The sequence below is a fragment of the Xylocopa sonorina genome, chromosome 5 (genome assembly GCF_050948175.1).
Source record: "Xylocopa sonorina isolate GNS202 chromosome 5, iyXylSono1_principal, whole genome shotgun sequence".
NCBI lineage: Eukaryota > Metazoa > Arthropoda > Insecta > Hymenoptera > Apidae > Xylocopa > Xylocopa sonorina.
Window position 1 is genome coordinate 14,197,511 of NC_135197.1, and position 12,713 is coordinate 14,210,223.

The window sequence follows — 12,713 nt, forward strand, 5'->3', positions numbered from 1 at the left end:
GATCGACCAGATCGATCGACACGGTTCATTCAACTCGTCCCACGAGGTAAACGAAATCGATCTAACCGGAATCTAGCCCAATCGAGAACATTGCCATTTGCGCGTCTCGTCCGCCGCGTATTATTTATCCGTACACGCGTGAACGAATCGACGGTAATACTTTCGTTGTTGGTCACTACGGTTACGATTCCTGTTACGATTGCGATTGCGATTGCGATTGCGATTGCGATTACGATTGCGATCGTGATCGCGATCGCGATTACGTTCATTAGTCAACGACAGATGTTCGCGGGTAAATTCCATACCCAAATTTCACATCTTTAACGCAACTACATAAAATATTATCATTTTCGGTCTCAACTTTATGAAAGTTGCTTTTCTTTTATGAACTTTTCGTTCCGAAGGAAAGAGACCCAATTCAGATTTTCACCGTTTTTCAGGTGTTCATCTCAAAACTGGTTAGCACGAGATATATCACGTCTTTCTATTACAACTGTGTAAAATAGTATTATTATTGCATCTAGCTACTTATTTCAGCGTCTATGGATACGTTGTGCCGTTTTATCGTTCCACGAAGAACACACACACACACACGCATATATGATGTAGACACAGGGGAAAGAAGTTTGAGGGGAAGCGATGGCCGAACACGAGACTGCCTTTCAAGGCAGTGAAACGCGTATTAATGTTCCCACGATGCAATTCATGTATCATGGTTCTCTTCTTAAACACTCGAACGCGAAGCGCATCGTCTCCTCTTTGCTCTTTATCCAGTCGTGACTTTCTCATTCAACTTGCATACCTAGATGGTAAAACAAACTCTTGCCATGCCGTTCGTTGTCAAAGATGGACAGCTAGCTCGAGTCAGCTAACTAGCCATTTTACCAGCTAACTAGCTCACCGAGCAACTACGTTCTTATATAGGATTGATAAGCGACGTAGGCGGGTACATATTTATGAGTAGGTAGGTGTGCGTAGTTGGGGTAAGTAGTTAGACAAACGTGTACATAAGCAGGTAGTGATGTGAGAAGACGAACGGCGGTAAGCGAAAAAGAAGTTGCTCGATCGTATGTGAGGAACGGAAACGATGAGAAAAGAAAGATTCCGTTCGTCGATACCGTAGCAGATCGCGGTACAAGGACGTTTCCGCTCTACGCTTATCTCGTTAGATTCGTTGAACTATCCGCTATCTCGCGTGTACGTTAGAAAGAAAAAGCAAAAAAAAAAAACAAAAACAAAAACGGTTTCTCTTTCACTCGATTCTTCGAATCGAAACACCGTCCTCGCGACGCTGCGTGACGCCACCCGTGGTCACGACGCGTACAACTACTAAGTAACGTACTTGCATACGTACAATAAAGTTGAAAATTATTGAATACAAACGTACATAATTGTATTATTAAACGAAGGAAACACGAATACGTGCTACAGCAATGGAAGATGAGGAAAACGGCGAATAATGAAAGGGCGCACTTTACCGATCGACTTGAGATTTTAAACGCACGGCTAATGGAACGCTGCCTATACAGACGTTACTCTCGATTAACCGACTTTACCAGTAGCGGTAGCGGGCCACGTCCGAGTTCGATTATCCTTTATCATCGATCGAAAAATGGACTGCACCACTCGAAAATTTGCAAAATATAGAGTACAAGTCAATTTGTCAGAGAATTCCGGACGAGGGTGACGATGGTTGGGAACACGTTTTACTCAACTAAAGCCGTTCGTATTTTTTATATCGCTATCCTCGAGCCGCCACTTTTACCACTCGATTCTCTCCCCAAGCCGATTGATTGCATCGGGATAACGTCCGTACGTGGACAGCGTTCCGTTTCTGCAAACGGTCTCCTACAGAAAAATTCTTTTAAACCATCGTCCGTCTAAAATTTCAAGCCAATCGGCGACACGGGCCTGTTCGGAAATGTGGTCGAATGAAAAAAGAAAGAATCAGAGACAAATATAAAGATAAACAGGAACTGGGAAGGATCGTACGCAATGGAACGATGAAGAATTATTATGCACATACACACGTAACTAACTGACATGCGTTTTATGATCATTCGGTTGGCATTCGACGGACTCTTGTAATCCCCCCCATACAATGTTCGCCGGACGATATAACAACGCAGCAAATTCGTCGGTAGGATCGACTCGATTTAACTACTTAGCTACGCGACTACAATTACATATGTATCGTACATGTGCCGACGATAAACGATCAAGATCGTGTGCCGATCGTAATGCCCCCGCTACGCTTTTGCCGATTTTTCACGCAGATTGCCGAACTAGGTACATACAATATATTTTCCACGAAAATTTTTATCGAAATGTTACATACTTCTAATAATAACTTGGTCACACGCGCGACCGTCCGTGTATACATACATAGATACATACACGCGTACATACATATTTGATTTGCCCCGATCTGAAAAAAGGCGGAAATTAATGCAAAATACAAATTACAATGTATGCGATTTTTTGCTGAAAAAAATCGAACAAACTCGAAAAACTCGGGTCGATCGGAAAAAATCAAACTGCCAAAACGTCGAGCGTTTTGTCGAAATGCATTGAACGTCGAACCACGACGCAAACGACAATGTTAAGATATGCGAAATGCCTCAACTGTGTTCCGCCCGAACAATCTCCGGTAATCGGTAATAATCGATATCCGATGCGCGCGCGTAAATGATTTGGGAAAAAGGGACGAAGCTCGGTGAAAAAAGGGGTCGGGGAACAGGAACGGGACATCGGACGACGGATATACGCGATTAATCAGAAATTCCTGTTCTATTTGTGTCGGATCGTTCATTGGGTGATCAACCGACACATCAACCGATCGTAAATTTTTAATTTAGTTCTTCTTATTCTTCTTCCTTGTCTTTTCTGTCACCTTAAATTTACGCGACGCGAAAGTAAAAGCATACGCACGCGAACCAATTATGATACCTATGTACATTACGTTACACTTTTTCCATATATAAAGCCAGGTGAGAAATGTGTACAAGGAGAGAAACGATTCTATCGATTCTAAACGTACACCATTTCCTCGTCCGTCGTTACTCTATGTATGTATTTATGTAGTTGATCGCGTCGATTATCTTATCAAATCGAACGCGTAGATACATACATACGGGTTACTTGCCTATCTTCGTTCACGTTGCTACCTAAAATGAGTTTATTAATCGTATTTCATACGTGTTAATCACAACAAAAGATCGATAGAATTGATTACAATCTATCCTCCACGATGAGGTCTGTAAATAGATTTTAGAAAGATACGCGTATTAAACTGACACCGTTTATTCAGCTTATTCCACGAAACCTGTACGTATGTATCTACCTCTGTATGCACTTTTTTGTGTTGTTTCTACATTTTCTATTCATTCTATTCGTTTACGGTATCAAAAAATTAGCATTATTCGAATGTGAAAATAAAAACGTTTACAGCGAGCATGTTTCGTCCGCGAATTCAAGGTAGTACGTGCATCATAAAGTTTTAATTACATATACCTTATATACTTATATATATAAAATATAGAAAATTTTTCTTTCGGCACGCTACACGATATAGATCCTGAATAGTTGCGCGCAATTTCGCGAATCGGTTACGAGAGTACAATTCCTTAAGCACGAAACAAGATACATTATTCGCAATCGACTGAACGTCGGTCGAGTTTCGGCGGTGCGCTTTGTCGCCTTACGACAAGGGGAGCTAGCGAAACCGAATCGACCAGGCACAGCTGAGACGAATAAAGGCACGCGGTGCATCGGTCAGGCGACGCAACACAATCTCTAACGTAAAAATCGGTTGCAGCAATGTTACAATCACCGACGAGCAAGTATAACATATAATGTTAATAAAACTTTTGTTACCGATTCGTATCGAAGGCACTTTCAATCTAACGGTCTTAATTGCATTACAACTTACATTTAGATCCCGTACCCATCGCAGCTACTATAATATTCAGGATCTACTTTACGAAGTCGAACACCCAAAGATCGTAGGATCCAAAATTCTGCACGAGTTGGATTATTATATTCCGTTCTGGCCTTTCGATTCAGCCTCTTCTTCTTACCGACTTCCACCTTTTCCCGCGAGTAAAATCGATATGGAAAAGTCGGCGTTTCATCGAATAACAAACACAGCTATATAACGTTCCGAAAAATGTAACGTGAAAAATGTAACCTTCTAAACGCCATCTAATAGAACAAGATTTTCAACGTCTTTCGAAAACTTATACCAACATTGTAAGCAATGTATCGTAAGTAAGTATACTTAGGAAACTATTTTGAAAGAATTATTATATAAATAAAAAGGAATAAAATTTTAAAAAAATTTACAGAATGGAAATGTTTCTCTTCACTCTACGCATTGTCATTCACGTTCTCGTATCAATTAATCGTACCTAATAATGACTATTGTTGGATGGCATAAAATAAATAATTATCATTGCGCATCGATGGAGGGAAAGGCAACGTAAATAAAGTAAAGTAATAATTGCGGTAAAATATCAAATTTGTCTAGCAACTCGATTTTATTCGTGAATCAATGACGGCGATATTACAGAGATCGATTACCGTGGATGAACAGATCGCATCGGCGAAATGAATGAATCGCGATCAGTGATCGCACATCGGAAAATGTACAAAAAAGAAGGCGTTCAATTCTACGAGACACGCGAATACTACAAATATCGCGTACAATAACAAGCATATCAGTCCTACTTTCTTGTTCAACTTGAAACCGAAAAACGCTATAACTCCGTAAAGGACCGCTATACAGGCGACTATCGAAAGTACACTGTACGATAGAGCATTTGAGACGATCAGTACGTCCTTTCCCGTCATTAGACACTTTATCGTCCACGGTAAACCCAAGCAGAGTAAAATGTCGAGAATATTTGCACCTAATGTGTTACTCATCGCCATGTTTCCGTCTCCTGTTGTGCACACGCGCAAGATGAACGATCAAAATCGAGAATAATAGAACGAAAAAGCAAAGTTGTTTACCGTCTCGCTTACCTTGTTTCGCTAAAATAACAATAGAAGCGACTTCTGGCATATTCCCACCAGCCGCTAAAAATGTAAGGCCCATGATGGAATCCGGAATTCCTACGGTGTCACCAATAGTCGTCATCATCCAAGACAGTAAGTAGGAAATTATCGCGATCCAAACCACGGACATAACAAACGTCAACGGATACCAATGTTTCAATCGTTCGACTCTAGCGTCCGGTATCGTTAAAAATAGTAAAAACTTCAATGGCCAGACAAGCGTAAACCAAAATTTTACTATCGTTGATCGCTCCCTTGGCCAAGTAAATAGATATTCTGCAAACAAAATGGAAACGACGTACTTTCTACGTTTTTCTAATCTTCGTCTCAACTAGAAAACTAATACAATGTACATTTACAACGCGTACATCGTACAGTTGCGTGTTCGCAGCACAAGTCGCGTACCATGCATACGTACCGGACGGTGAATGTTTCAACGATCTCTCGATATTCGCCACCTTCTCGTGATTACCTGCAACATTTCCCTGCTGCTTTTCCAATTTATGAACGTTCAAATCGTCCCTGCGATCTGCAACGACAGCATCGTTCCGAGGACGCGGATTGTACGAGCCGTCGAGGGTCGAGTTCTCAATGGTCGAAATGTTTGACACTATAATCAATCACAAGCAGTTGCGTTGCTCTTTATCTGTATACTTCCTCTTTCGCTTCCTGTTTTATCTTGGCTTCCGATCTTTTGTTAAAACGAACGCATGAACGAAACCAGTCGAAAGAAGCATTTACCAATTAGCTTATACCATCATACCTACGGTACTTACGCTTTATCGTATTGTCCGAACGAACGATTTTACTACAACCTAGCGCGATTCCTTTGCCGCAAAGCAGCAAGATTAGGTAAGAGCAGAGCAACACTAACAATATCGTAGCTTCGTACCATTGAATTCGAAGATCCCACATTATTATAACTAACGTTACGACAGATATTACGTACATTGTACAATCTCGTGTCAACACTTGCCATTCCAACGGTATCGCCTGGGTTGAAAATAATAAAAAATGATAGTCGCGATAAAAGAAAACACTTCGATCTGCTAACCGGACTCGTTTCAACGTTCCAGACAGAAGAGATGCGATCGACGGTACGATATCGAGTTACATATTTAGGTCCGCGTCGCGCTTCGATGTGTATCCGTAGCATACATCTGGCGATTCGTTCAGGAAGCAACGAAAATCTCTGTTCTTTTTACCATACAAAATTCATACGTTCGCAATATTCTCGATCAATTGTCGATCGGTTAGTTAACTTCTTTTTTTGTTTTTTTTTTGTACCCAACTTTCCGGCTAACAGGTCGAGAACAAAAGTGTACGTAGCGGTACACTGAATACGTATGTACATCGGCGTAATGGAGAAACGTGTTCATCGCCTCATTTCAACGAAATAAACGTTAAATGTAAAAATAACACGATCGGTAGGAGCTAAACGATTGGCCCAAATTGTACTCCAACGAGATGCTTATCATCCTTTATCTGAAACTGTAGAATCATGACGGAGATTGAAAGAACGAAACGATCGATCTACCGTTATCTGCTAATGAACGTTTTCGTATCTAAACATGAATACCTTCCGCTATCTTAGTCTATTAACTTCACGGTCGATGTCAACACCATCGTCACGCGGCAGTTTCATTTTCACACGTCTAACGAGTACGCGCATTCTCCACACCCCGCAAACCTACACGAATCTCCAATATGCGTGTACACGCGTACAATGTACTTATTCGTACCTTGTATACTTACATGAACAGCAATCAGTGCACCGCAAGCCGGAGTTGCGAACGTATCAAATACGGCACTGCCGACAACCGTACCGGTACCCAAGTCCGATTCGGTCAGAAACGTACCGATCACATTTACAAACATCTCAGGAAAAGAACTGGCCATCGCTAGAAACGTAGCTCCAGCAACGTCGGTGCTTATGTTCATTTTAACGCATATACGGTCGACAGATGGTAACAAATAGTCGTGACAAACGAACGCTGTCAATAGGAAACAGTAGAATCCGAGAATTGCGTGCAACGCTACGGCCCCGTGCCGACGTTGTTCGTACGTGAACAAATCATTGGGGAAGTCATTTATGGAACGGGTCTCGCACGTTTCGTTCGTCCCTTTGTCTTTCTCCCGCGTCTCGTTCGTCGCTCGCCCGACCATCTTCTCTTCCGGCAACCATCCTCCCCGTTGATCCGTTTCGTACGCATCGGGCCAATCGCTCGGGAATAATTCTACAAACGAAAAATATTTTCTTCTTCTTCTTCTTCCTCTTGTCCTTCCTCTTCTTCTTCTTGTTTTAAACACGGGATCAGTCGCGACACAGTCGTACAGTAACTAAGATTATCCTCTTATCTCACCATCTTTACTTTACATTACTCGCATTCATTCGTAAGAGAGGAAAACATGTCGGTCGAACGATAACGTATAAAGATACATTCACCACACACGTACCATCGAACCCTATCTATTTTCTTTTATACTACCTACCGTTCCCGAAAAACCCGTAAGCGATCGAAAAGCACATCGATAACACGGCAATGCGCGCGTAAACTTTCGAATGCCGTACTTTCGTCATTTCACTCGTTCACTCGTCGAACAAAAGTCGTAGCGTTCGAAAAATTGAATCTCGATGCGAGTGCCTTACTGAAATACGTCAAACTACATCTCGAGAAACAGTTTGCTTTTTTTAAGATACATTCAACTGATTGTCTCCCCCCTACTATCCTCCTTACTGCCATCCACGCGTTCTTATTATCTGTTTGACCATCGCAGATTAAGTCGATAACAATAGCGAAATCCGAGTAAAAATTCACTTCACGCGTAATTACGTGACAAATTTGATGCGATACTTTATAGTACCGTAGTATACCGGATTATTTATATCGCTAGGAAATAAAACGTGTTATATATTTATTAACAACAATACGTATGGGAAATGTTCGTATCGTTTCTTTATTTCATACTCATTGATCTCGAATGTCTTGTGCACATTACAAATCATAATATCGTTCGTGTAGACTTATCATCTGTACATGGCGCTTACGTGTATATAAATACGACCGGCTCGTTGTTGATAATTAAAAATGAGAGTAGCCGATGGAATATACGTACACGCGCATCGGTGGACCGTTTCGATTGCTTTCGCACCGATGCAAACGCAATGGCAGCAGTTCATCGCTCAGTTACATTCGTTACGCAGAACAACTGGCAAGCGTTTTCGTTTCGATGCGCTGAGAATCGAAACTACCGATTGCAGGTCGCGCGTAAATATACATACACACATACACACACACACACACCGATGCAAGCGTCTCTAAACGCACCTTTCAAGTTTCGCACCTCACAAGTACAAAACTGAACGTAAGTCCGGTAGACTTGCCCATCCGGTAGAACGTCGGTACATTCGCTCCAGACGACCGAACAGAGTGTACGCGTGCATTCGTTACTTCGCTACGTTCTTCTTGGATGACTTATCTTTACCGAACATAGCATCCAGGAACAATCCGGAAAATACTATAAACGTACCGAGCCATTGTCTGGAGGTTAGACTGTTACCAAAGATAAGTATCGAGCCCAAAACGGTAAAGAATTTTCTAGTCGTCGTTACGATGGAACACGGCAATGGACCAAATTCCGCAACGGTAAGAAAAATGAAGTATTGCCCGAATGCTCCTGCTATAGAAAAAGTTGCTACATGCCATAGCGTTGAAGGGTACCTTTGTAAAAACTGGATAAATTGGAATAACTCTCCCGAGGCTACAATGACGACACCACTGAAGATTACAGACCAGGCGTTCATATTCAACATCATATGTCCAGACTTGGACTTGTGCTCGGCTCTCATCCTTTCTTGTACGGCACTAGTCAAACCATCCATCGTTAATGACAATAATAACAACAATTCTCCAAATGCAGCTTGTCCCTCCGATTGCTGTTTCTTCGACGGACCAACATCTTTGTACATGAATAAAGCTACACCGATGACAACTAAGAAGATAAACAGGTACTTTCTAACCGGATAAACCTGCAAAGCAAACGTGTTATATTCGTTAGCCAACCATCTTTTCTAAAAGGTTATACATATTGTAATTACATTAAAATTATACGTGCGATTCATGCGAGACACCCTAAATCCTATAAATCAAGGGATAAGAATAAAAACAAGTTACCGGGTATCCGTTTAAATGTTTACAGGATAATCGATGGATCTAATAAAAGGAGAGAGAAATAACTAAATACCTTGTTTCCCAATAGCACGCCTAGTATCATCACAGGAATCGGTTTGCCGGCTTTACCGATCACTTGCGTCGGATAACTAACAAATTGTAATGCCATATTGCTGCACACCATAGCGAGTAAATAAGTGAGAGCAGAGAGCGCATAGTAAGTTCGCGGAGTGGTATCCTCGCCCTGCTTCATGATCGTTAACAAACTAGTCTTAGCAAACAAATAATTAATTGTACATTGAAAGAACACCAAAGAAAACATGTAAGTAAACTTTTCGCTGCTCTTTCCATCTCCATATTGTCCTCGCGTGATTTTCTCTTGCAACATACCAAAGTGAAAATAACATACAAAAATGCCGAGAGTGCAAAACAACAGTTTGAAACGTTTGGAAGACGCCATTGCAACTAAACGCACCTCAATATATCAAACAAATTCTGTTATTCCGTCAATGTTCGATCACAAACCGATCTCACGATCAGCAGAGAAACGATCGAAACATTCTCTGTGAGAAATGTCCACAGAACGGTACGTGGCATTTCACGATAAGTCACGTTCGACGTAACTCACACACGTTTGCAACGAATGACGGCGCCGAGAAATCGACGTATCGATAGAGGGATCCGTGGTTTCTCCGTGGCAACTCTAAATCCGCACAATTCGACTTCGATCAACCCCACTACTACCTTTCAGGGGACAGTTCGGAGAATGGCATTCTCGTCTATGACGCGAGGTTCTATGTCACAAGTGACGCTGACAATTTTTCCCTTGCCACGCGACGAGATTTCCTCGCACCGGCACAGAGAGCAATAACAATGCAACAAGGAAGCGGAAACCCTGCGGAACAACGAACGTAACAACGCGCAAGGCGATGCTGGCGCCATTTATTATCAGCACCTCGAAATCGTTTACAGCCGCGCGAAAAACTAATATAGTACGCGATGCATAAAGTGGAAACGTGACGAATGTCCTTTACACAACAAGCGTAGATACATTTACACAAGGAGTGAGTTATGAAATTAATCAGGGTCTCTTTGCGTCTAGTGACTTCTTTTTTCTTTTCAAGTCGCGCTCGTACACGTGCATCTAACTTCCCGGCGCAAAATATCAAGCGTTGGTTCGTGGTCGACGTCGATCATCAGAGTGACGATTACGATCTGTGTTCACATTCATGAAAATACTCATCGAGCGAAAATAACTTTTACCAAGGTTAAGTAAAAGAGAAGGAAATATAAATGAGCCAAAAACATGGAAAGAAATCTTCTAGTACGGATACATCCGAGGTGAATTCTATATGAAGCATTGTTATCGGACAGGTAGCACCATCTTCTGTGAAATTGCTCAAACTGTTTGCAATTTTGTTTCAACAATTGTTAAGTAGATGGCGCTACCAGTGTATCAATGGTTTGCTTCGCTGTCGGTAATGATGTACGACCAGTTTAAGCACCTTCGCGAGAGATGGCGCCAAAATTCAAATGCAATTATAAACGAAATAATTAATCATTAAGTTATTCAATGATTACGACGAGTAATTAAACACCTACATATCACGAGACTAGGTTCCGAAGCGTTCCGTAAGGGCACTTTTGCAATCCGTGCATTGACAAGGAGTTGCAATAAACGTTATGTTATTGTTAATGTATGAATTAATCGCTTAATAAATGCTGCAACGATCGTGGAATCGCCTATACTAAAGTTTAGATCAAGAAACATGTAAAATGCCATCCTGACACAAATAAATAAATCGTTTGCAACAACGTGTGTGGAAATTCGTCGTGAATACGTTCAATTGTATCGACAAATCGCTCGTGCCTTCTACCAACGCGTATATTCAGAGAAACAAGGAAACTAATGGAAGTAGGTACAAAAGAATGGGTATAAATCTTTAGAAATATTACACAGATACGTTGTAATCACTGTAAGCACGAGAGTAATGACAGGACTGGAATAAAGCCAGGAATCACTTTTCAATAACATTTTGTTTACATTAACTATGAAGTTACTGCTCCTCCCTCGATCATTACGTGACAAAAGAAACTGCGTGCTAATTAATTAATAGCGGCAACGGGGAATGTTTTATGTTTGTTCACATTTTTCGATACTACGACAGAACACAAGGCGTGAAGACTGGTAGCGTTATCTCTGTAAAAAGTGCTGAAACTGTTCGCCGTTCAGGGTTCAGCCGTTCTGTGAGAGATGGCGTCACCATATCGTAAATAAATTAATGATGATACTAATTAGTAAATTAATCAGCAATGTTAGAACTATAACGATAGTAGAATGCGTATAATGATTAAAAATGGTCCAAGTGATGAATGCGTGTAAACAATTGAAAGGATTTCTTCGATTAAACGATCAAAATTAATAATGTACTGACACTTGTAATAATCCCTTTGTCTGACCTTTCTTTTGTTTAGCACGCTACATCAAACAATTGCTTACATGTGTATATTTCTAATTTTATGCACAGACGTCTGACAATGCATTCCAAAGGACTTTATTATTCAAGCAACTATACATGTTTACATCAGATAAGAATGACAGAGATAAAATTATAATATCCATGCAACGAAGACTAATGTCTAGCCTATTATTACTATTCAGACAAGAATCGCAAAGTCCTGATGCAGTTATAATGAACTATTTAATCAACGACAAAGAAGAAGCTGCATAAATGGCTAATCTATATTATCTCCCTACAAATTGATAGCAGTACTAGTCATACAAGATGCGTCGTACACTGGCTTCTTAAGATCCTTCATAAAATGCACTTACTAAGCCTTACCCACTTAAATTTTAGTAATATACTATGTGTAGTATTTTAGTAATATACTAATTGTATGCGTATTTATTAAGGTAATTTATAAGCTAAGACTTTTGTATTCTGTGAATTGTCAAAAAGTTGCAATAAACGTTTTGTTATCTTTAGTGATCGGTTTAATTATTCAATCACCTCCACAACGATCCTGGAATGATCTATTTTGATGTCTGAGACGAAAAGAAAGTAGAATGCTGTACTAAACACAAATAAATGAATTGCTTGCGACCACGTGTGTAGAAACTAATTGGGAATGCATCCAATTCTATGGACGGACCGCTTGTATTTTCTTCCAAAGCGTATATTCAGATAAACAAGCACAGAAACAGAGAAACTAATAAAAGTAAATGTAAGAGGTTGGGCATAAATCTACACAAATATTACGCAGAAACGTTGTAATCACTGCAAGCACAAGAGTGATGACTGGAAGGGAATAAAACAACGAATCATTTTCAATAACATTTTATTTACATTAACTATGACGTTACTGCTCCTCCCTCGATCATTACGTGACAAAAGAAACTGCGTGCTAATTAATTAATAGCTGCAACGGGGAATGTTTTATGTTTATTCACATTTTTCGACCCTACGTCACAAAATATAGCGG

The 12,713-nt window shown here is 40.6% G+C and overlaps 2 protein-coding genes across 2 annotated transcripts; both read right to left on the reverse strand.

The window, feature by feature from the left end:
* Window positions 1-4,596: 4,596 nt before the first annotated feature.
* On the reverse strand, window positions 4,597-7,312 carry LOC143424079 (sodium/potassium/calcium exchanger 4). The gene is made up of 5 exons (XM_076895886.1): window positions 6,814-7,312; window positions 5,814-6,051; window positions 5,477-5,668; window positions 5,026-5,334; window positions 4,597-4,943 (listed from the first exon to the last, which is right to left on the reverse strand). Exons 1-5 carry the CDS (start codon window positions 7,222-7,224, stop codon window positions 4,624-4,626), a joined length of 1,470 nt encoding a protein of 489 aa, XP_076752001.1. The 5' UTR covers window positions 7,225-7,312; the 3' UTR covers window positions 4,597-4,623.
* A 1,133-nt stretch (window positions 7,313-8,445) lies between these two features.
* Meigo (Solute carrier family 35 member B1 homolog meigo) lies at window positions 8,446-10,110 on the reverse strand. The gene is made up of 2 exons (XM_076895211.1): window positions 9,304-10,110; window positions 8,446-9,088 (listed from the first exon to the last, which is right to left on the reverse strand). Exons 1-2 carry the CDS (start codon window positions 9,688-9,690, stop codon window positions 8,507-8,509), a joined length of 969 nt encoding a protein of 322 aa, XP_076751326.1. The 5' UTR covers window positions 9,691-10,110; the 3' UTR covers window positions 8,446-8,506.
* Window positions 10,111-12,713: the final 2,603 nt, after the last annotated feature.

Bases quoted from the DNA above. Each gene is read 5' to 3' on its own strand.
- LOC143424079 (XM_076895886.1), bottom strand. From the start codon at position 7,224: ATGGTCGGGCGAGCGACGAACGAGACGCGGGAGAAAGACAAAGGGACG. The intron at 6,052-6,813 runs GTAAGTATACAA...TTTTCAACCCAG, and splicing joins GTGCACTGATTGCTGTTCAT to GCGATACCGTTGGAATGGCA. The intron at 5,335-5,476 runs GTACGTATGCAT...TTTTGTTTGCAG, and splicing joins GTTGAAACATTCACCGTCCG to AATATCTATTTACTTGGCCA.
- Meigo (XM_076895211.1), bottom strand. From the start codon at position 9,690: ATGGCGTCTTCCAAACGTTTCAAACTGTTGTTTTGCACTCTCGGCATT. The intron at 9,089-9,303 runs GTATTTAGTTAT...TTTGCTTTGCAG, and splicing joins GCGTGCTATTGGGAAACAAG to GTTTATCCGGTTAGAAAGTA.